The sequence below is a fragment of the Paralichthys olivaceus genome, chromosome 16, assembly GCF_024713975.1.
Source record: "Paralichthys olivaceus isolate ysfri-2021 chromosome 16, ASM2471397v2, whole genome shotgun sequence".
In the NCBI taxonomy this organism is placed as follows: domain Eukaryota; kingdom Metazoa; phylum Chordata; class Actinopteri; order Pleuronectiformes; family Paralichthyidae; genus Paralichthys; species Paralichthys olivaceus.
The window spans coordinates 12,555,539-12,577,616 of record NC_091108.1 but is presented as its reverse complement, the minus strand read 5'-3'; the positions used below and the strand labels follow the sequence as shown (position 1 = coordinate 12,577,616).

The window sequence follows — 22,078 nt, the reverse complement described above, 5'->3', positions numbered from 1 at the left end:
GAAATCATCCACAGAGAAGTAGAAACAGTAGAATCACAATATGGAAAACCAGAAATAATGTAGACTGGTGCTGAATTGTATAAATGCTCTTTATTATGAAGAAATGTTAGTCTACTGAAAAAAAGTAAAATATGAACTCTTTGGGATTTTTAAATTAAATTTAAATGTAACTGTCCGCTTGTGTTGTGTGTCTCTCCGTGTTTCTACCTGTGGAATCCTGGCAGATGCTCCTCCTCCTTCCGGGCTGGCAGTGGAGACAAAGGTCCGGATTGGAGCGGCATCAACCCCAAGCGTCCAATCAATGACGAAGCACTTAAGGCTGGCAGTATAAATTCTGTCCAGCTGGTTAGTCAGGGCTGCTCCCTTTGTGTGTGAACAGCTCTCTGTGTTATGTCTGTGTTTACATTACTCCTGCTGTTGTTTTAAGAGATTTTCATACTGATCCAGAATTGTATATTTGAGAACTGTATGTTAGAAACATACAAGTGGGGTGCTATTTTCATTTGTCTTGTATAGTGAGGATTTTTTTCATTTTGGTTTGCTATAAGGTTGTTTTTGCAGCTCTTTTTAAGATACTGTTTTGTTATATTTGTTTCTTTGGTTTGAAATAACACCCACTGGCCTGTTTCCTGCTAGTTCACTACCACATGCGCACCACCCGATGGACCATTAAGGCTTCACTTCACTGATTTAATTGAAAGTCATGTGAGAACTGAAATGAGATACAGATAACAGTGAACATGTTTTTGGTGTCCAGTACAGCTACACAACAATGACTGATAACAGACACTGTCATTGATATCCTGATTGGTGCTGCTGGAGATTTGAGCTTTTTACTGCTCGTGGTTTTTCAACAACAGTGAATCTTTGAGATTAATCCATCAGTAAAGCTTGTTCCACGACATTGTCAAGTAAAAGTGCTTCATCACACATTCAACATCATTCACTGAAATACTAACTTCCACTCAGTGACCCTGTGCTTTCTCCTATAGTTGACAAGTGGGATGATCTGGGGCCTCATTTATAAAACAGTGGGTAGAATTCATACTAAATGTGTCCAGTGCACAAAAGACGAAAATGGCGTACGCACACACACCTGAACGCGATGTTCACTTTCTAAATCACAGTCCACCTGGAAACATTCCTATGTGGATCTGCCTCCAGGCCCGCCCTCTACACGCCCACATTCAACCATAAATGGTCAATGCAAAGCAAGTAATGAACATTAAATTCTCCTACTGACCAATGGGTTTCCACATTGAATCATGGCATCAAGGAGGAAGCAAAACTTAGACTAAGATATTATTAAAAACTATTAATGACTCTGCTGTTTAATGGTATCTGAAGATAATGGGTTGTATCTTTTTAAATTGAAGGCTCTTATGGAACAGATATGTCACACGAGCACAAATTAAGCTGTTGGTTTTAATGTTAATGATGAAGTGATTAACATTGAAACATCAATAATCTGAACATGTTTGTACGCATGGGTCAGAGTTAGCATGGAAGTGTGCACTTTCAATTTTGTTTTTATAAATCCCAACATTCATGTGAAAAGTGGCTTACGCAAGTTTCAGGCCCCGGCAACAGTTATAATTGAGGCCCCTGATCTGTAGGAGTGACTCAACATTAGAGTTGAACAGGTAAACAGCTGGTTGAGGAGTCACCATGACTAATGAGTCATGTTGGTGATCCACAGGTTAGAAAACACTGAGAAGAAGGCTCCCTGCTCTCTGAACAATTGGACTGGACGGTGCAGGAATGTTGTTTGGACGCATCTCCTCTCCTGATACCCCCTCTTTAGAACAACAGAGAAACCCAATACCCCACAACAAAAACCTAAGCACAGCCCCGGCAGCAGCAGAGCCGCAATGGCGACAGGAGCAGGGCCACAAAGCCACGGTACAGAAACTCAGTAAGAAGACACTGTGGTGTGAGCCCCCACAGGCCAGCAGGGACGAACATTAGAGGCATCAAGTGAGCACATTAGCTTCAAGGACTAAAGTTGATACTCATTTGAAATAAAGGCAGACAGGGTTTTTCCTGAAACACAGTAATACCAATCTGACCCAGGTTTGATTTGATTTAACTTTTTCTCTTTGCCCTGTGGCTGCTTGTGTGTATTGGATTGCTAAATCTTTGGAGGAAGAAGAAAACAAGAGGCAGGTGAGACAGGTGTACTGGCTTGAAGCACTGGATACAGATAGAACTCATGATTATTACTTTATCTCCCTAGGGACATCTTGACCCATAAAGATCACAAATGTGACCATTTGCTTCTTTTTGCGTTATTAGTCATGGTAAATTTTTTACCTCCTTCCAAGTTTGGTGGAGGGATGTTTACAGATAAAACCAATACAAACCGATATAACATTAACATTTTATTTTTACAGTGCCTATTATGAATTTACACTCATGTACAAAACAATCAACTTAACACAAACAGCATCTTAAATAATCAAAATCAGAGATTTTTCTTTATCATTTAATACAAAATATATTCAACGACACAATCAGCATCATTTATCATAGATGTTGGCAGATCACTGGATAAACTGGTGCGTTATAATGCATGGTGTTTCCTGCCCCCTAGTGGCTTTGTGTTGTGCAGTTTCTTGTAGAGTTGAGCTTTGCCCAGGTCAGCTGACAGTCTCTTTGCCATCCGGTCCGTGGTCCTTTTCATTCTGAGGGCCACTTCAATAGCCTGGTCCAGAGTCCTGTTCATCTCCTCCTCCTGGAAAACAACAGCAAACTTTATATCTATGCTACGTAACATGCAGATTTGACAGCAGCTAATAACTGCTCTTATTATCATGCACATGTTCCTGTACATAAAAATGACTGGATGAATGTCCCTCTATACATGCATGTGATGAAAGATGAGACATCTCACCTTGCTCCCTCTGCGTGTGCCTGTCCTGCTGACAGTCTTTGAGGGTGCAGACGCAGGGGACAGTGTCCGCTGGAAGAACACGTTGCTGGGCAGGAGAGCTGTGTCTGACTGGGTGGAACGTTTCCTGTGGTGGGACATGGACTGTGGCAGCTCCCTCAGTTTATAGCTGGATTTGATGACAACATATTGAGATGTTATGACCCATCTGTCACCTTTCATCGAGTGGTGTGTTTGTGCTGCACATGAGACGTGTGTTCACCTGGCAGGTAGGCTGCTGGAGGAGCCGTAGCTGACCTGGAGGAGAGGCTTCTGGAGGGACAGAGAGGAGACGGGAGACCACCTCCTCCTGGAGTAGAGACTTTCTATGACATCCGCTGACATGAGAATCATAACAGTGTGTAAACAACTAGTGCACAACATTGTGCATATTTACAATCCTGTTTACATGACAGACACACTATTCTCCCAACTGACAACAAAAACTGATAATATATATAAAAATGTATAAATACTACTGTATAGAACTGATTGTTAGTCACTCATATCTCTAGTGATAACAGAGATATATGTGATGATGACATTTTTTGCTGTAACTCAGGTTCACTCGTCCACTATACACAAATAAAGCTGATATGGTCAAATGAATGTTGTTTCACTGACTCACAGTAAAACTACCATGCTGATATTCTGAACATCAAATGAGAAAGTTACTCACTGTGTGGTCTTTGATTGGCAGGACAGTCAGAAGCTCCACCTTTTAAAATGGAGCTGGTCAAACCAGAAGTTTTCTTGGAGTAGTTTGTCCCTAAAGGAGGAAAATATGTTGTTTTTTTGTTTACTTTGATTTGGACAGACAATATTCTTATAGATTATATATATTACAGAAATGCAGTATGTACTTTACTGTGGAATACCATTGAAGGCCTGACCTCTGCTGGACTGTAATGTCTCTTGATGTTTGTACTGAAACTTAGGCCCAGAGCGCACACTGCTGCCTCTTCTGCTCCCCACAGACGAACTGTGGAACTGCAACATGATGTCTGATGCTTCTGTGTCACCACTCTCTGTACCTGTGGAGCAGATGATCGAACCCAGAATTAATATTGTAAGAATTACATGCACACAGAGATGTAGAGACACACTGGTAGAAAGAGACTTGCAGTGATTTTGCATTGATTTGATTTTGGCATTTTCTCCAATTTCCCAGAAGAATAATTCAGGGAAAAAATCAAGCACAATTAGAGAACCTAGAATAAGATTACCTTTGCTCTTGCTAGGTTCCATATCTGAAGAAATCCAGTCCTCGATTCTTGTTGGACTGGGAGTAAGAGTATAATAAAAAATGAATGGTTGAACTGTAAAAACCATCAAGTCTTTCACTTGGTTGTGAACCAATAAAACTTAACACAAATACATCCTAATACTGTCCTTCATATTAATTCACCTGTCAGAACTCCGTCTTAGGTGAGTGCTGGCTCTGGTTTTCGACCTGCGCTCCTGACGATCACGCCTGTACTTGGAGGTGAGATAGTCCATCTTCTGTGCCAGGTGAGGCAGCTGGACCAAACCCTCCTCCAGGTCCTTCTTCAGCCTGGACACCTCTGACTGCAAGGCCAGGATGGCCTCACTAAACACACAAAGAGAGGTTCACTGCAGGCAAGAATAGCAATGATGATCAAATCTTTATCTTGATGAAATGACTTAGGAGTACTGCAGCAGTGGGTCACCTCCACTGCTTGCCTCTTACTGACCTATTACAGGAGCAGGAGTTCACTTGGCTGCCTCTCTCCTCTGAATCCATGGTAGTGCTGAGTACAGGTTCAGAAACACAGTGACTGAGGAGAGCAGGCAGGCCGGGGTCAGATCCTATTCAGTAAGTGGTGGAGATGAAGACATCATCAGTATGAACAAGCAGAAACAGAACTTTACATTGTGATTGTAAGATGAGGGTTTGCTCACCCTGTAGCCGGACCAAAGGGTCCGTGGTGGTGCTCTCCACCCACAGCTCCACTGCAGCTGCCGCACCACAGAACTGCGTTTGGAGCGATGGAATATTCAGAGAGACGGGATGGATGGTTGTCTGCAGGTTGGAACAGGAGCCGTCACTGTCTGAGCTGCTTAAACCATCATTATGGGATGACACACTAGAGGTTGAAACATCAAATAAGTATTAGTAATCAGTAATATTCTACCAGGACCCATGTGAAGCGGATCAGTCAGTGAATCAGATTTTTCACCTTTCGATGAGCAGGTTTGGTTGAAATGATCCAGAGGCTGACCGATTCAAGTAAGAGCTCCCAAATCCACTGTCTGTCTCCGTGCTCACGATCTGCTGCACCCCCCCAAAACACAACATCAGGTAAAATAACAACCTGTGCATCATAATAACCACTGCAACTCAAGGAGCATCCCCAAAAACTTTGTTAAACAAGCTGACTATTATCTGTGACTGACCTGTGATACACATGGGGAGTTGAGAGGAGGCTCATAGTGGCTGTGGGTATGTGAGAGTTCGGGTGCATAAGAGGAAGAGGAGACCTCCACAGCCAGACTCACACCATCACCCAGATCACATTCACCCTCAGGGATAAGGACATTATCTGGGGTGCAACGTCTGCAGCAACAATAAAGACATTTGGAGCTAATTAATGACAAATTTAACTGTAGAGGCATCTTTCAGTCTGTGGAATTTTCCCAAATTGTATGATGGCTTCTCTTTGTGCAGTGGATGCTTCATAACTCTATATAGACTGCAGATGAAAACTAGTCTGCATGACTTAATCTGTGAAATTTACATTTTGGTCTTGAATACAACTGTTAAATTAAATGTGCATGGTCCCCTTTAGATAAATAACATAGATGTAAGCATATCCAAAATTATCTCTCACTTACTCTGTGACAGGATTACAGGACTGATTAGTTGTATCACCCATAAATAATTTCAGAGGAGGGCAATGTACAAAATGTATAAAGTCACACTTAGCTCATTTATACGGTCGTGTAGACTTTAGCATGACAACACTGACCTTTCAGATGTCCACTCCCTCTGTCTGGACGTTGAGCTGGTTCTGCTCTCGTGTGCTGAGATGTTACCATCAACTAATGCCTCTAACAACACAGAGCTCCTCTCCTCTTCGTCGCCCTCCTCCTCGTCATCTCTCTGGATGTCCAGTCTCTCCAGTGAGCTGCTGAAGTAGGACAGAGAGGAAAACCTGCTCTCACCTATTCCAAACACACTGTACCCTCTGCACGGTAGAAACCTAACACCAACACTGTACCTGTACCCGAAACACGATCAGGAAGGCTGAGAACGTGTCTATTATGTGAGCACCAACACACAAACAAATGCCACTCACATCCTTAATAGCAGGAGACAATAGTGACAATGGAACATGCACATAGTGGTGTATTATATTTGCATCCTAGCCAGGATATCTACTTTCTTTTTCATGGGATGCACGACGGTACAAAATCCACAGTTGGTACGATGTTTTAAAACTAAAGACATTCATTAATCACAACCATGAGGAAAAAGAGAATATTATTGAGAAGTCAATAGAGTATTAACTTAAAAATAATGCTTTAATTTAATGAAATTGTTTTTACCATGATTGACAGCTGTCGTATCCAGTATTTTTCAGTGCAGAGTCAGTGGTTATGAGCTCACTGCTTTGCTTCAGTCCATCACTCTCCTCACTGTTCCTCTCCTCCACCTCCTCGGCTTCTTCTTCCTCTGTCCGTGTCTCCATCTCATAACTCACAGTGGAAAAACCTGCACACGGACCCTGAAACATGAAACGCAGTCAGATCATTTGTGGAATAACACACACATGCACAAACACCAAGGAAAGAGGTCAGCACAAAATGTAATTGAGTATTTGAATGTGGACCAAGTTATGATGAAGTTACGTGCTTTTCAAACAGCTCAGTTCCTAGACAGACAGGTAAAAACTCTAAGAGTGACTTCATGGATGTGTCTGTGAGTTGGTTACCTCATGTAGGGATGGTGGAGGGGAGGGGGTGAGCATGCAGACAGGACCGGTCCTCACATGCAGCTTCTCTTTTATGGGCATGGGAGTGGAGGATGAGTGGGGTGGTGAAATCTGCTCACACACGTTTTTGTCTATCATCACCTTTATGTCATCGAGGTGCATCCCTATCCTGAATATGTCCCCCTCCACCAGCCTGAACACACACATGCACACATGAATGGCTGCATGGACATGATACTGACATATTGACATGCTCGTGATTGTAACGTCTCTTCAACCTGTGTGGGTCAAAGGTGCCGGTGTTCCTGGACAGACCCATGTAGTTCTGCCTCTCCAGAGCTCTGTGCTCGTCCATCTTACTCATGTATTTCCTCTCCAGCTGGTCCTGAGCCTCCATCATGCTCCTCAACATCTGACAGACACATTTTACATTTAGGCAAAAGGAAGGTACACAGAAACGTGACACCGCACTTGAAATAAGTGCTCAAAATACAGATTTCCTATATTTTGTACACAAGTTTCTTCATCGGCTGCTCCCTTCCCTTATCCAAGTCATCACAAACACTCTCTGCCCTCTGTCTAGAGCCCAAAACATGAAACATGAAATGCGTTATATCTTGTGTCTTTTTCTTTATATGCACCAAGTGGAGTGGCACAATAATATTCTTCATAACATAATACAATGACAATAAAGGCTTTCTATTCTATTCTATGCAAACAGTTCTCACCATTTGCTGTTCCGCTGTGTTCATCAACATGTTGCTGACACTCATTTTGAACTCTTCCACCTGGGTAGAGGAAGGTTTGATAATTGATTTAGAGGTTTTGTTTCTGTTGGCAGCTTGTCACTATCTTCAAACTTACTTTCTGTGTGAAGGGGCTGATGAGGTCTCTCAGCTCAGCAGTCATTCTTTCCCCATCACTGAGACCCTCCTCAGGCTGACCAGCGGAAGCTGCGTTCACCTCTGCAATGTTGCTCTGTGACACCGTTCCTCGCTTCTGATCAAAGTTTTCTGAAAAATTTAAAATAGAAAAGACAATAAAGCACATCTGATATATTGTATATCATTTTTAAAATGTTCAAATAATTAGAAATTGCATGTCTTGCATATAAGTTTCTGATGATCCAAAAATATGTTAAATGTCAAATTTGTGGGGTTAGTTTGTCCAGTTTACACTCTTTGATTTGACTGCTCGAAAGCAAAGTAAAGGTGTTTGTGTAACGAGAATAGTGTCATCTGACCCCACTTATCACTATGGAAACCAGTCACACTTCACTGCATAATTTGCAGGTAGCAATGCAAAGTGATGACCCGTCATAATATCAGATGACAGAAAGACATTGTACCTGACGGGTGAAGATGAGGAGCCAAGGATCCAAGATGGCTTCCCTCGGCTAAGTTTCTCTGATGATCATCATCACACTCTGAATAAAGCATTAGCTCTGTGGAGGGCCGAGTCTGTAAAAACAAAGATTATCAAATAGGCAACTTGCATCAAAACTTGACTTGTAATTTATTTTGGATATTTTAGGTTTTACTTACATTCGTTTCTAGTCTCATTTGATCAATGAGATTTTCCGCACCAAATTTGGTGAGTAATTTATCATATTCAGCCTAAAGAAATTAGACACAAGTTAAATGTTAGTTCTATGTCTGGGAGCGAAGCATTCACACAAATGTTATAGGAGAAAATTAAAGCAAAATTGACCAAAATGTGTAGGTATTGGGGTTTTCTACCTGCAAATTATGTGCCAGCGCTGAAGGAGCCTGTTTCGCTTCATCCCTGAAGACATAAGACTTCTCTGGCTGCGGGACTGAATCCTCCAGGACTCTGCTGATCACGTCTAAGATCCCTGGAGAGGACTGGGCTCTGTGCATGGTGCTGGGGGTCGGAGGAGCAGGTCTGGAAGGGCCACTCGGAGCTTTGGGGATCTTAACTTTGGGGGCAACCTTGGAGAAATCAGGGAGGGGGTAGTGGACTTGGCCTTGGCCATACTTCATCTCACAGAAGGATTTAGTGCGCACAAGAGGGACTCTCTGAAACTGATCATCCTCTTCACACTTTTCCTGCATCACTGCCTCCTTGTCTCCATCAATATTCCCCTCTCCCTCGTTCTCGAAACTTGAGTTCTGTGAAGCTGTATGAATCATTTTATCAGTCCTGTCAGAGAAGATCTCAGAATCACATTCAGGGATCTCTGAGTGGTTATTATTAGTTGCAGTGCTGTTGCATGTTGGGGCCCAGCTCATGCTCTCCAATAGGGACACCTCCGGCAGGGTCTCTGCCTCGATCAGCCTACCTGGCCGCAGCAACTCTTCCTGGGTGAAGTGTCGCAGCAACAACTGGTTAATATCTGCAGGACTCGGGCATGAGTGAGCAACATTGCTTGGCTTGGACGCATTAAAAAGGTTTTCCTGTTTGGCTCCTTCATCCTCTTGTGACAAAGTTCCAGGTTTCTCAGAAACCAAACGTTCACAGCGTTTGTCTTCATCCTCTGTTGTGAACTCAAGCAGACCAGGACCATCAGGACTTCCACCAATAGTCTCTCTTCCATCGGAGCTGGTGTCGCCCTCAGTGGTTGCGGTCTGGTTGAAGTAGGGGCTGCCAAGGTCACCATCATAAGGCAGGTCCTCCTGATCCTCGTCACTGGTATCTTGCCCTGGCTCCTCATTACCCTGCTTTAAAGGTAGCTCATTTTGCTCAGTGTTTGGTCTTTGGACAGACTCATGTAATATGCTGCTCTTGGTCTTGTCCTCTACCACCCTCTCACTTGGATTGCTCTCAACACTGGACTCTGGGGAGGTGCCGTCCAACACTGACAATGCGCTCCCTGCAAATTAAAGGATGCCAACAATCAAAATGCCCACTAAGGAGGTCACATGACTTACTTAATTTGAGACTCATTTTTCCCATCATCTGTCCAATATTTGATACAATCTGAATCTGCAATTTCTGTCTTTTCCCTTGTTTAAATGTGTATGAAGGCCTACAGTCCCCAGCTTGTTGTTAAGCTCATGCTTGTATTCTAACACAGATGGTGTTATGGATGAATAAGTAAAGTCACTCAGTAGACACTGTAGCTGTTAGAGACACAGTGTTTAGGTAAAACATCACTTTTCTCAATAAGAGGGTCAGTGTGACACACTAGACTTAATAATACTAGCGGACTTTAATCCACCACAAGAGTATACACAGTGAACATGTGTAATATCTGAAACAACAAACACTGCGTGAATGGAAAAAGCAAGCAGATTCATGAAAGATAAAATCTAAGGCAGTTTTGTCAGTGACTCCAGGACTTACCACTAAGATGGATGCTGGCCCCTGAGGCCGGAGACTCTGCCTGGGAGAGATGCAAATCCAAAGAAGCCTCTAAATCACTGAAATGCAGACTTTCATCCTCGCTCAGGTCCACGAATATGCTCTGCTGGATGCATTTCTCCCACAGCACTGTGGATCCCTGCACATCCTCATATGAATCCTCTGGGTCTCCTCCCTCCATGGACACTTTGTAATAATAAATGTGTATATAAGGGGGTTTAGCCTCTTTTCACCTGTGTTTCAGACAGAGGAGGTAAAAAAGAATGGAGCACCTGCTCACCACTTAGCAATGCAAATTGTGAGGTGATAACACTGGATCAAAAAATACTAATCTGCCAGTAATTCAACATTGAAAACATTTTGAGTGACAAACACTGTGTGTTCATTCTATATCTTGTTTAATTTTAAAAAAGTAACCATAGGCAGGATGTATAATATAACAGCATAGTAGCCCTGATCTGTGTTATATTATTATTGGAGAATTATAACTAACCTATTTGCAGTATTTTAATGCTATTTGGTCATTTAATCCATAACAAAGCAACTTATATCAGATATGTTTATATATGTAAGTAATATAGTAACTATATCCTTCAAATAAATGTATAGTTACAAATACCAATATTTGCTTCTGAATTGTGATGATGAATAATACAAGTATAAGTAAGTAAAAAAAAAACATACCTCAAAACTGAACTTAAGTGCTCCAGTGTATACAGCACTAGGTATGTTTCTGTCATGTCTAAAAACTCTGTTATTTAAACAAAGTAATATAAACTACTGCTCTGTATTTAATTTCCACCCTCGATGATGTTGTGATAGTTTGTGCTGGTTGTGGTGATGGTAACTTACTGTGTTTGTGACTCCTTCAGCTTTCACAGTTTACAGTTGATCCGCTCCACAGTCGTGCTCCTGTCACACGTCACGTCCACTCTGCGGTCCCGTGTCTCTCGACATATGTTCGGTTCCTCGGACAGGTTTAGTTTCTGTGGCATCATTAATAATGAATCCTCGTGGCAGCGCTGCGCGTCTGCAGCCTACAGGCGGAGACTGGTTGCTAGGTAACGGTGGAGGAAATCCCACCAGAGGACAGTTAAATATAAATAACTCCTCATACTTTATTTTTAGAGATTAAATCTTTTAAACAGAGATGCCCAAAATATAAATAATTACAAAAATAAAGCTCGTCCAAATTTAATTTTCAAACATGATTAAAATAAATATACAAACTATGACTTTGATTTCAAGTATTTAGTGGATGGAGTTGTATTTTGCTTTCATTCATTTTTTGCTTTGTTAAGCAGAGTTTCTAGTTTCTCCTTCTCAACCAGGTCATGCGTAACATGTGCACTCAACAGATACTACATTACTTTGCCTAAAGTGAGATTCTTTGTATTTGAGAGGGGTGAATAGAAAAAGGAAATATGCTCTTTGCAAAAGCAACGCAGATACAGGCTAAAGGATGTACAGCATAAGAGAAACTTTCATCTTTAATCTGTTTATACGTGCACAGAGAAGAGTTCAGGTCATTATCTTAGTGTTGTAACAGGATCAATTGTGCAATCCTGTTACATTGTATATATTGCTTAGATTGTTTGTATTCTGTTTAAATGATATATTTTCTGTTTACATTGCATATATTAAGTTTACACTATACTGTTTACACCTAATATATTCTGTTTACACTATATATTCTGTTTATGTTGTATATATTCTGTTTAAATAGAATATTTTTTGGTTACATTGTATACATTATTTCTATATTTCAGTTGTCTATTTTCTATTTGTTTTTATACTATTGTGTTTGCATATTTTAACTGATGTTTCTATCGTCACTTTTCCCTTTGCTGATGTAACAAGGCACATTTCCCTTATCTTAAGTCAAGTGCTCAGTTGAATCGGTTTGGATACAAACGTCTGCACAGTTTGTTGCAAAGTGTCTTTTAATCAGTGTATTCGAGCTCATTGATAAACAGATCTGGTGTTGACAGAATGGTAAACTTGTTTTAGATTGTATTGAGTTTATAGCTCGTGTAGAGGGGGGGGGCTTTACTTCCACTCTGTCAGGTACAATGTTACCATACGTCATCTCTTTTTCTATTCAAATCTATTGGTCCAATCGCTGTTCTTCAGGGCGTGGCTATCTTTGAATGTCCTCCTCTGATTGGCTGCTTGTCGAAAAAACACAGACGCTGGTTCAGCCGAGAGGTTCAACTTCTTTCTCAGCGAAGTCAAACCAACTTTAGCTCAAGTTTAAAAAAGAATGTAGCTGTAGGCGGATGTTGCTGTCATTGTTTACGAAGTACGGACGTCTTTTCTTTTTAAACGGACCCATGTTTTTTATTCTTTTGAAACGGTGAAGACAAAAAACAGAGAAGTCCCCCATTGTTCGAACTGGATCGTCTAACGTAAGTTTAGCGGCTAACATGCTAACTAGCTAACCTGTAGCTGGTGCTGATACTGTGACTAGAGAAATGTCTCCTCTTGTATTAACTCACTCACTGAACCTCTGACAGTTCATCATGGAGGTCAAGTGTTTACATTCCTCCACTGAGTCCTGCGTCCTCTCACCAGTGTAGTAGAGCATGTGTATGAATGGAGCTGATAGTGACAGAGAAGTCTGCATAAGTCAATGGTGCTGCTGTCTGTCAGTATGCCCACATGTACAACAATTACATGCAGTATAGAAGTAGTTTGTGTAAACCTAATATAGGAAATCATAGTATTTGTATGATAAAGCTGCATTTTTTGTTTTGATTTATTCCACAAGTATTTAAATCTACATTATGTGTGTACCAATGTTATATAGTTTACACATCACACTCACTTCAACCTTTAGTATGTGACAGGTACAGTGATTGTGTACTAAAACTAGTGCAGTCTAATACAATAGTATTTCGATAATTTCTTAAGTGATAAAACTTTTATGAAGTTGTTGGTTCATAGTTATGATCACAGCTGGGAGAAGTTTCTTATACCTTTTAATAGCGAGGGCTGGACAGTGTGGCTAAATTCCTGCTCCTGAGTGAAGGTTGTGGTTTTAAACTCGTCTTTATGAACATAGAAAGACAAACACTTGATAAACAACAAAACATTTTATAAACCTGAGGTAGATTAATTCAATGTGCTTGCACATAATGCATAGTGAACCTTTTTTAAATTTACCATTGATGAAAATTATATTGTGATAATTAATGTTTTATTGCCCAACCCTATTTAATAGGTACAGCTGTTTTATTATCTATACTGGGTTTTAGGTTAGTGTACCTGATAATAAACTTGAAGCTGTATATATATCTTTACTACCACACCAACACCTGATTATTTTCTGTGTGATGTTTTTCATTTGTCACCACACTTCTCCTCGCAGGCTTCCCAGAGTTCCTGTTCCTGTGAGGAAGAATTACCGGTCAGTATTCCATTACTCGTTTCAGTTGTTTGTTTCTTTTGTTTTGGTGCAAGGTTTTGCTGGCTCATGGTGTTGTACTACCGAGTGGCATTTCCATTTTTAGATCTTGAGGTTAGAGGCAGTTCAGTGCATCAGTAAGCACAGAAAAATAGATCACATCTGCTGTGTGTCCAGGGTGAAATCATGTCCTGTATGTGACTCAGTGCAGTGATTACCTCCCTTGGTGCTGTCATTTAAAAGAACAATTTTCTTATGTGCATGTAGGCACACATCATTTCTCCATGTTACAAACGTATTCATGCACAGTGTAGCTCTGTGAGCAGGGCAGGTCGATTGGAAACACACCCAATTGGCATACAATGGTGGAAAATGCTGCACACACACTGGCAGGCATCAAATGCTGATTGTATAGAGCAGAAACATGCACTGCATAGATTCCTAAAGCTCTGGGATTTACTCTTTAGCTGTTCATGCAAGGATACTTCTTTTCTTTTGAGAGTGATTAGTTTAAGCACAACTACTTAACATGTATGAGGCATAACCTGGTAGAGCCTGTTTAGTTTTAATTTGTGGATTATGGTAGAAATGGCTTAATCCACAGCAAAGTTCCTCTTTAATTCTCAAGCACAGATATCCACTTACTTTGAGAGAAGCAGCTTAACCTCAGTTTAAAAGGAAACACTGACATAATGAGTCATGGTGGCAGTGTCGTCTGTTGTCAAAAACAGTTTTCTGGTGCTATTTTTGGTCGTCGTTTGTTTTTAAGATTTGTGCTCTTCTTGCAGAATGAGCTCAGTGCTGAGCTAATACGTGTCAAAAATAAAAAAACTACCAAGTCAGCAACACCACAAACTTTCTGGGCAGAACTGAATTCATTCATTTAGTAACTATTTAATGATACATTGAAATAGCTACTCATATACCTTAGTTATCATATGGGGTGTTTTTTATAATTTGACAAACTTTATACTCTCAGACTTTTAAACCTGTGTTGCTTGTCTTCAGTGTCAAATTCCCAAACGTTACATCAAAATAATTTATCATATGTTTTATTATATATAGAATAATAATGCAATAACTTTCATGTGTTTCAACTGTCAAGACATAGTACACTGGAACTATCAGAGGAATGAAAGATACCCTCTGTCTCTGAAAGGTTTTTTAAATATGCACACTGTTTTATGTCTGTATTGTCTTTTAGTAGCTATTTAGCAAAAGAATATAATTAATGTTTGGTCATTTCCAATAATCTGTGTGTGTGTGCGCGTGTGTGTGTGCGCAGAGGGGAGGGTGTGACTAGTTAAAGTTGGGGGACAAATGGGTGTGGCTTGTATGACCTCATGGATAAATGAGGTAATGGTTGGCTCTGGTCTTTACTTGGTGCAGTCTATCTGAATCCATGAAGCCTGCTTATCACTGTCCTTTCCTCTGGTGGAAGTCACATACACAGTAGTTTATAAGTTTGCCCTCTTTTCTTTTTGCGAGAGGTGTGTGTTCTGCTCAGTGCTACTCTTTTAATTTAGTGACATCTTTCTCAACCAATCATTTGGCATCTCTGCTTGCTGAGGCGAACCTAGCACTTTCACCTTGTTGCAACTTTAGAGCACATACGCACGTCTTCAATCCTGGATGAATTGAGTCACCGTCCTAGATTGACAGCTTGCCTGTGTTGAACCCCCCCTGCCTCCATTCATTCCCGCTCCTGCTCTTTCGCTCCCTGCCTGTGCACCTCCTCCACCTTGTGCACGCTGCTGTTTGGTTGGTGTTGCCATGGCACTGTGTGGCCAGAATGAGGCTTCACATACAGCATCTTGTGTTCTCTTTGCAGAGGGCCGCTGACGAGAGATTGAGGTGCAGTGACGCAAAACAGGACTCTGCAGCTCTGTCTGACACTCATGGGGTTACGGTTCCCTTTCAACGTTCAGCAGCAGAGGGACGTTAGCGTACTTCATCACATTGGGTGACTTTTTACTTGGATCGCCTCCTCTTTCTCAACTCCCCTTCAACCAAAGATTTATTTTTCTTTCCCGTCGGCCCTTGTTTTAAACGCAACCATTTTTTCAGGAACAAAACTGGGATTTTCCCTCATATTATGCACTTCAATGGATACCAGCGGTTCAGTGGTTAGCACGCAATCTGCAGAGCAGTCCCTTCATGTCCGCTACAGGTAGGACTCTCCTCTCTCAACTAAGCTGTAGTTGTAGAGTAGAAACTGTGACTTGATACAGCCTTTTATTTTTGCCTCCTCATTACTTTCAGATGGGATGTAGTAGTTGATGGTGAAGAGAAGAAAAGCTCTTTGTTATTGTGAATATATTAATGCTTATTACACAAGATGTATCAGTGTGAAGTAACTGAGGGTGTTGCCTTGTTGATGGTATTATGTGGATATAAAAATTGTGCAATGGGAGTTTCTTTTCATGGTGCTTTCTGTGAGTTTGTTGACTTAAGACCGGTGAGTTCCCTAAAAAATAAAAAAGGCATTGTCCAGCTGTCCTCAAATATCCAGGTAAAGCGCTCCGGCAGCAGGTGTGACCTGCTAAACACAGAGCGACTCCAACTTCAATATTTAATGAGCCCTGAAAAATTCATCCCTGCCAGCTTGGTTTTCCTCCACACGTGTGTCCATCTCATTTGAAAGGAGCTGGGAGGATGTTTGTTTTCTTTTTTGTTGTAAGAGATGCTGGATCATCGCACTCATTTAATTTATTCCATTATACACATCACTATAGAGTCTGCCTGTGTCTGAAACCTCAAATAAATCTCCTTAGCAGCGTTTTAATCTGTCGGGTGCACACTCCACAGCCATAAGCTCAGGTGACCAGGTCAGAAGAGAACCTGAAAGAAAGTTAAGCAGATTAACTGAGAAACTGCTGATCGAACAGTTTCCCAGCTGCCATGCATTGAGAGTTAATACTATGACAACATCACATGTCTCATTGACGGTTTTCCAACGTGTGATGCGAAAATATCTCTGTGACGTCAGATGGTTTTGCTGTCACAGGAAGAGAAGGTGATTTTTTTTTTCGACTTAAATGAACAACAAACAAGATCTTCTTTTCGTATAAGCTACGATGTTTTGTTGAGTTAATCTCTCCATGCGCCAGAGAAAGAAAAGGAGCGGCAGTCTGGAATTTTTTTCCAGTGGAGATCTCAGTAGATGCCTCTCAGCTGTGCCATGTGCTCTTTTTGTTGTAAGACACGAAGCAGGTAGGCTGGTGTTTGCCACAGGTGTAGTTTTAAATGATATGTTGCTAACGTCGTAGTAAACAAAGGATTTTCTAATTTAAGGCCTAAGAATGATGATTACATGAGGTTTATCAACTATTAAGAAGACCATGTTAGCCTTTGTTTATAATTATAGATGAGACAAGCTACTTTCCTTGGTGTTTCGTAGTTTAATAGCACCACGATAAACTGTAAGCTTTTCCTGCTCCTTTTTCTATACTTTAGTGTTTCTAGGTCACTTTTTTGATAAGTTTTAGACAAAGCCTTGGGTTGGGTACCGTAGGAAATCTAGAGATAAACAAACAGAAAAGACTGTGTGAAGCTCATCTCCTTCCAACAATACAGCTTCCTGAAAAACAAGCGTTGGCAGACTCACAGTTTTTGCTCTGCACAGATACGCTGCTTAATCTACTGACTGCAGCATTTTAAAGCTAAACCCCCCAGCAATTGTCTGACTCTCCTTTTCATGTGGGCTAAAAACGCCTGACCCTGAAAAATCTTGGTCGTAATTGTGTTAGAAGTCATGTCCTATGTTTTCACATTGTTTTATTACGTGAGGCCACTTGCTGCATCTTTTTGACTCCAGATGTATTTTTAGTAATCTCATTGTTAGGAGTAGGGAACATTGACTTTGTAAGCCATATTTTCATACTTTTAAAATAATCTGATTGTTGTCTCTGCCAATGTTTTCACATATGTCTGTTTGTTCATTGGTTGGTTTGTTTGCTGAAAGGAGTTCCATGAAACTTGTTAGAAACTTAGAAGGATGTGGTATTGGTCAGGGAAGAACCCATTCAGTTTTATAGCTTGTCGTCAAACATATAAACCAGTAAACAGAGAAATTATGAAATGTGTCTGTCTGTTCTCTGCCACATATGACTGTAGGAGGAACCCACTTTATTTTGAGGCAGGTCAAAAGGATGTGAGATCTACCATAACAAAAAAACTCTAGTTGGAGGCATTGTTCTCTGTATGTGGAAGGAAGTAGCCAAACAATATTACCCGGTTAAAAGCCTTTGCTTAGAAAGAGGTCCGGTCAGTTGGCCGCTGGTCACAGCCACAGAAGATTTGCTTCTCCCAAGCTTCCTCAACTTTGGCTTCATTACTGTTTGGATTCTTGGCACATTTGAGCCCCTCGTTGAATATTTTTCTCCACTGGTTAAAACAAGACTCTGCCTCTGTCTGCTGTAGGATGGAGGTGTCCTGCCTGGAGCTGGCGTTGGAGGGTGAGCGGCTCTGTAAAGTGGGCGACTATAGAGCGGGTGTCTCCTTCTTTGAGGCTGCCATCCAGGTGGGCACAGAGGACCTGCAGGTGCTCAGTGCCATCTACAGCCAACTGGGCAATGCATACTTCCACCTGCATGACTACGCCAAAGCCCTGGAGTTCCACCGGCATGACCTCACCTTGACCAGGTTAGACATACAGCAGCACTCCATCTCGTCAAACAGATCATTATTATACTATTACTAACACGATATGTCGTTGTATAGAACCATCGGTGACCTGCTCGGAGAAGCCAAAGCCAGTGGTAACCTTGGCAACACATTAAAGGTGTTGGGGCGGTTTGATGAGGCTGTAGTTTGCTGTCAGAGGCACTTGGACATAGCAAGAGACACGAGCGACAAGGTGAGGCAGTAGTGTGTTCAAGCACATCATAGTGTACAAGAAAGTTTGTAAAACATTGACCTTTTAGCGCTGACTGTTTTTTCCTGGATGTGTGTCAGGTGGGTCAGGCTCGAGCTCTGTATAACTTTGGGAACGTTTACCACGCCAAAGGCAAAAGTATCTGCTGGAGTGGAGCTGAGCCTGGAGATTTCCCAGAGGAGGTGATGACGGCACTGAGGCAGGCAGCTGAGTACTACGAGTAAGTTGCGCAGTGTGTGTGTGAGTTTTTAATCTTAGTTATCTTTCTTTATATAGTACATATTAATCATACATTGCCTGCTATCATAACTTGACTGTTGGTGGATTTTTAGGGCCAACTTGGCGATAGTGAAGGAGCTTGGAGACCGGGCCGCCCAGGGTCGAACTTATGGGAACCTCGGCAACACACATTATTTATTGGGAAACTTTCGCAAAGCTGTGGCTTCTCATGAACAGGTGTGTGGAACCCTGACAATCTTTTTTTAAAATCCAAACAAATATGTGTGTTTGAATTAGAAGATATGTTTCAAATGAACTCAATTAAGAAAAACAATAAATTATGATTCTATTTCAGCGCTTGCTCATAGCGAAAGAATTTGGTGACCGCTCAGCAGAGAGACGCGCTTACTGCAACCTGGGGAACGCCTACATCTTTTTGGGGGAATTTGAAGTGGCAGCCGAGCATTACAAGTAAGCCACACATGAATCTTATAAAGGACATAGACCCCACGAGTGTTTGCATTTTTCAAAATTAAAAAACATGTTTCTAGACAGATATAAAGCTGTGCACTGTTAATAGTTTTTATTTTATTTCTGTGCTCATATTTGATCTGTCTTATCAAAATCTGCAGTGAAGGCCGTTCACTGAGCAAACACGCCACCTCATTATTTTTCTCTGTCATCGAGATATAAATACTGGGTGTGGTGCGATGACTGAGTTTTACACCACTCAGCATAAATTAAGCTTTTCTTTTTTTCCATACACAAAAAAAACCTAACAACAATGTCAATGTCTCAATGTCTAAAACAAGGGAAACTTTTCTGTGTGTGACATAATATGTTGTCGCCACACAAGTCAGCCTCAGATGGAGGTGATGATTGCGGCCTCTCTGCAGTGTGTTGACCCAGCTTGTGTGTGTGTTTGTCAGGAGGACACTGCAGCTGGCGAGGCAGTTGAAAGATCGAGCTGTGGAGGCCCAGGCCTGTTACAGTCTGGGCAACACCTACACACTTCTCCAGGACTATGAGAGAGCCATAGACTACCACCTCAAACACCTCATCATAGCCCAGGACCTCAACGACAGGTACACATACACATGTTCACAATAGGGATTAGAAATTCTTTATTATGCCCCTGCACATGGATTAAAATATGTTTTGCTGCAGGATTGGGGAAGGCCGTGCATGCTGGAGTTTAGGAAATGCTCACACTGCACTGGGGAACCATGATCAGGCCATGCACTTTGCTGAGAAGCACCTGGACATCTGCAAAGAGGTTCATGAATGAAATGTTTTAAAATCTACCAAAACATGTAAAGGTATTGCAGAGTTGTAAATCTAAGCTTTTTTTTGTGTCCAGACTGGAGACAGGAGCGGGGAACTGACGGCTCGTATGAATGTGTCCGACCTCCAGATGGTTCTGGGTCTGAGCTATAGCACAAATAACTCCACCTTCTCAGAGAGTAAGGATATAGACTACAACCAGCATGGTAAACAAAAGCAACTGTTCACAAACCTTTGTTTTCTATATGATGTAATGACACCACGAGTGTCTTTTGAACAACAGGTGTAAAAGAGTTTTCATGTGTCGTTAGGAGCGAGACCCAGGATGAGCAGGAGACACAGCATGGAGAACCTGGAGCTGATGAAACTGACTCCAGACAAGATGAATGTAATTCAAAAAGTCTCCAGCTTTATTCAGCACAAACCAGATTCTTCTTTATCGTCTTCTCCTAATGTTTCCCTAATCATTGTGTTCAATAATCTGTTTCTGTGTTTGTGAAGAATCCGAAGTGGAACAGCGACATCCTGACCAAGCAGCCCAAACCCTCATTTGCTAAGAGCACCTCCAAGCTGTTCTTTGTCAATCGTCTCCGCGGGAAAAAGTACAAGGCCGGCGGCTCCAGTAAGGTCCTCCAGGACACCAGCAACATGCTGGACACCAGTCAGACGTCTGCACAGGGACCTCAGAAGGTAACACCGCTGATAACCACACACACGCCTCATTCAGTCTCAGATAGCTGTCATCACACAAGGCCTGTTCTGCTGTTTCATGTTTGTTTCTCCTCTTTATTAGCGACTCAGTCCTGACATGCTCGGAGACGAGGGCTTCTTTGACCTGCTTAGCCGTTTCCAGAGCAACCGTATGGATGACCAGCGCTGTTCCATACAGGATAAGGGCAGCAGGTTATCGTTAAACGGCGGCCCAGAGCAGCCTCCAAGAGCCATCAGGAAATGTGAGTCCATACATCAAATCTGAACTTCTTCACAATGAAATAAAACGCATCATATTAACTATTTTGTCTCTCCCTCTGCAGCTGTGTCCGAGTCTGCCAACATCACAGGCGTCCAAGGCCGGCGGTTAGACGAGACCCCAGCAGCAGGGGGAAGCCTGCCCGGCCTCAGGCTCCATCAGAACAGCAACCAGGCCGTGCTCAACCACTTGATGGCCAACGCAGACAACGCTGAGCCTGACGACGACTTCTTCGACATGCTTGTCAAGTGCCAGGTACTGGGTGAAACCGAATATTCAGTTAGACACAAAAAAAGCTTTGAGCACTTTCCATAATCAGATCCCAACTCTTATGCGGTCTTTCCAGGGGTCCCGTTTGGATGACCAGCGCTGTGCCCCTCCCCCTCCTCCGGTCAGAGGGCCCACCGTTCCAGATGAGGACTTCTTCAGCCTCATCATGCGCTCTCAGGCCAAACGGATGGATGAGCAACGCGTCACCCTGCCGTCTGCAGCGAGCGCCAAGGCCAGACCCACCTCCAACTAAGCACTAAAGGGACAGACAGGGTTTTTTTTCTGTAAATCTCATGAAGCAGTGGAGAGCCTTGTCTCTTTGTATTTCTTCTTTTGGACAAGACAAAGCACTGTCGTCATTCTACTAGCATTCAGTATGGAAAACATTAAACACTAATGAGGACTTGTTTTGCACAACATCAACAAACTCAATAGTATCAGGGACAAGTGTTGTTTTTTATATTCCTTGTTTTTCCTTATTCTGTGCTCCTGCATATTTCATTTCACGTGTATTTTTCAATACACAACCGCGGTTTGTATTTATTGTACTTTTTATGATTGTTTTGATTCTGCTAACTGCCGTCCCACCACTATAAAGTCATGTGGTTATACATGTGAAATCTGATGTAAAGCACTCTGTCCATGTAATTTGTTTTGTATGTGAGGACTTGGTTTTGGTTTTAAAGTTACAGAGGTCAGACAGGAAATGACTATTGACTATGACTAATAACTATTTTAACAAACTATGAATTTAACCCGTGTACAGCCCGACCTTTTGTACTAAATGTTTTCAGTGAGGAAAATTAAAGCCTCTTTCCTGTAGACATCTTGTTTTCACAAACTG

The 22,078-nt window shown here is 41.9% G+C and overlaps 2 protein-coding genes across 7 annotated transcripts; one reads left to right on the top strand and one right to left on the bottom strand.

Moving 5' to 3' along the window:
- Positions 1-262: 262 nt before the first annotated feature.
- LOC138405177 (microtubule organization protein AKNA) lies at positions 263-11,278 on the bottom strand. 4 transcript variants are annotated; one of them, XM_069511850.1, is made up of 22 exons: positions 11,062-11,278; positions 10,192-10,442; positions 8,625-9,718; positions 8,430-8,501; positions 8,234-8,345; positions 7,750-7,898; positions 7,614-7,673; positions 7,164-7,297; positions 6,886-7,078; positions 6,500-6,678; positions 5,920-6,081; positions 5,348-5,507; positions 5,131-5,222; positions 4,853-5,037; positions 4,645-4,759; positions 4,338-4,520; positions 4,156-4,211; positions 3,808-3,963; positions 3,609-3,698; positions 3,153-3,267; positions 2,894-3,059; positions 263-2,734 (listed from the first exon to the last, which is right to left on the bottom strand). In XM_069511850.1, the coding sequence occupies exons 2-22, from the start codon at positions 10,388-10,390 to the stop codon at positions 2,564-2,566; spliced, it is 3,843 nt and encodes a 1,280-aa protein (XP_069367951.1). In that variant the 5' UTR covers positions 10,391-10,442; positions 11,062-11,278; the 3' UTR covers positions 263-2,563. The 4 variants fall into 4 exon arrangements, with proteins under 4 accessions (XP_069367951.1, XP_069367950.1, XP_069367949.1 ...); XM_069511849.1 differs by having other exon boundaries at positions 5,131-5,225; positions 5,920-6,078; XM_069511848.1 differs by having other exon boundaries at positions 264-2,734; positions 5,131-5,225; positions 11,062-11,277.
- A 1,110-nt stretch (positions 11,279-12,388) lies between these two features.
- Positions 12,389-22,058, top strand: gpsm2 (G protein signaling modulator 2). Of its 3 annotated transcripts, XM_069510805.1 has the most exons (17): positions 12,389-12,617; positions 13,580-13,618; positions 15,447-15,578; positions 15,683-15,785; positions 18,038-18,259; positions 18,338-18,473; positions 18,572-18,711; positions 18,824-18,947; positions 19,066-19,181; positions 19,640-19,795; positions 19,878-19,986; positions 20,071-20,200; positions 20,306-20,382; positions 20,496-20,684; positions 20,788-20,947; positions 21,029-21,219; positions 21,311-22,058. In XM_069510805.1, exons 4-17 carry the CDS (start codon positions 15,721-15,723, stop codon positions 21,485-21,487), a joined length of 1,992 nt encoding a protein of 663 aa, XP_069366906.1. In that variant the 5' UTR covers positions 12,389-12,617; positions 13,580-13,618; positions 15,447-15,578; positions 15,683-15,720; the 3' UTR covers positions 21,488-22,058. The 3 variants fall into 3 exon arrangements, with proteins under 3 accessions (XP_069366906.1, XP_019968956.2, XP_069366907.1); XM_020113397.2 differs by having other exon boundaries at positions 12,400-12,617; positions 15,447-15,785; XM_069510806.1 differs by lacking the exons at positions 15,447-15,578; positions 15,683-15,785 and having other exon boundaries at positions 12,400-12,617.
- Positions 22,059-22,078: the final 20 nt, after the last annotated feature.

Coding starts and splice junctions, on each gene's coding strand:
- gpsm2 (XM_069510805.1), top strand. CDS start 15,721: ATGGATACCAGCGGTTCAGTGGTTAGCACGCAATCTGCAGAGCAGTCC. Junction 19,796..19,877: donor GCCCAGGACCTCAACGACAG/GTACACATACAC, acceptor GTTTTGCTGCAG/GATTGGGGAAGGCCGTGCAT. Junction 19,987..20,070: donor ACCTGGACATCTGCAAAGAG/GTTCATGAATGA, acceptor TTTTGTGTCCAG/ACTGGAGACAGGAGCGGGGA.
- LOC138405177 (XM_069511848.1), bottom strand. CDS start 10,390: ATGGAGGGAGGAGACCCAGAGGATTCATATGAGGATGTGCAGGGATCC. Junction 5,508..5,919: donor AGGGAGTGGACATCTGAAAG/GTCAGTGTTGTC, acceptor TTGTTGCTGCAG/ACGTTGCACCCCAGATAATG. Junction 3,699..3,807: donor CAGAGGTCAGGCCTTCAATG/GTATTCCACAGT, acceptor TTCCTCCTTTAG/GGACAAACTACTCCAAGAAA.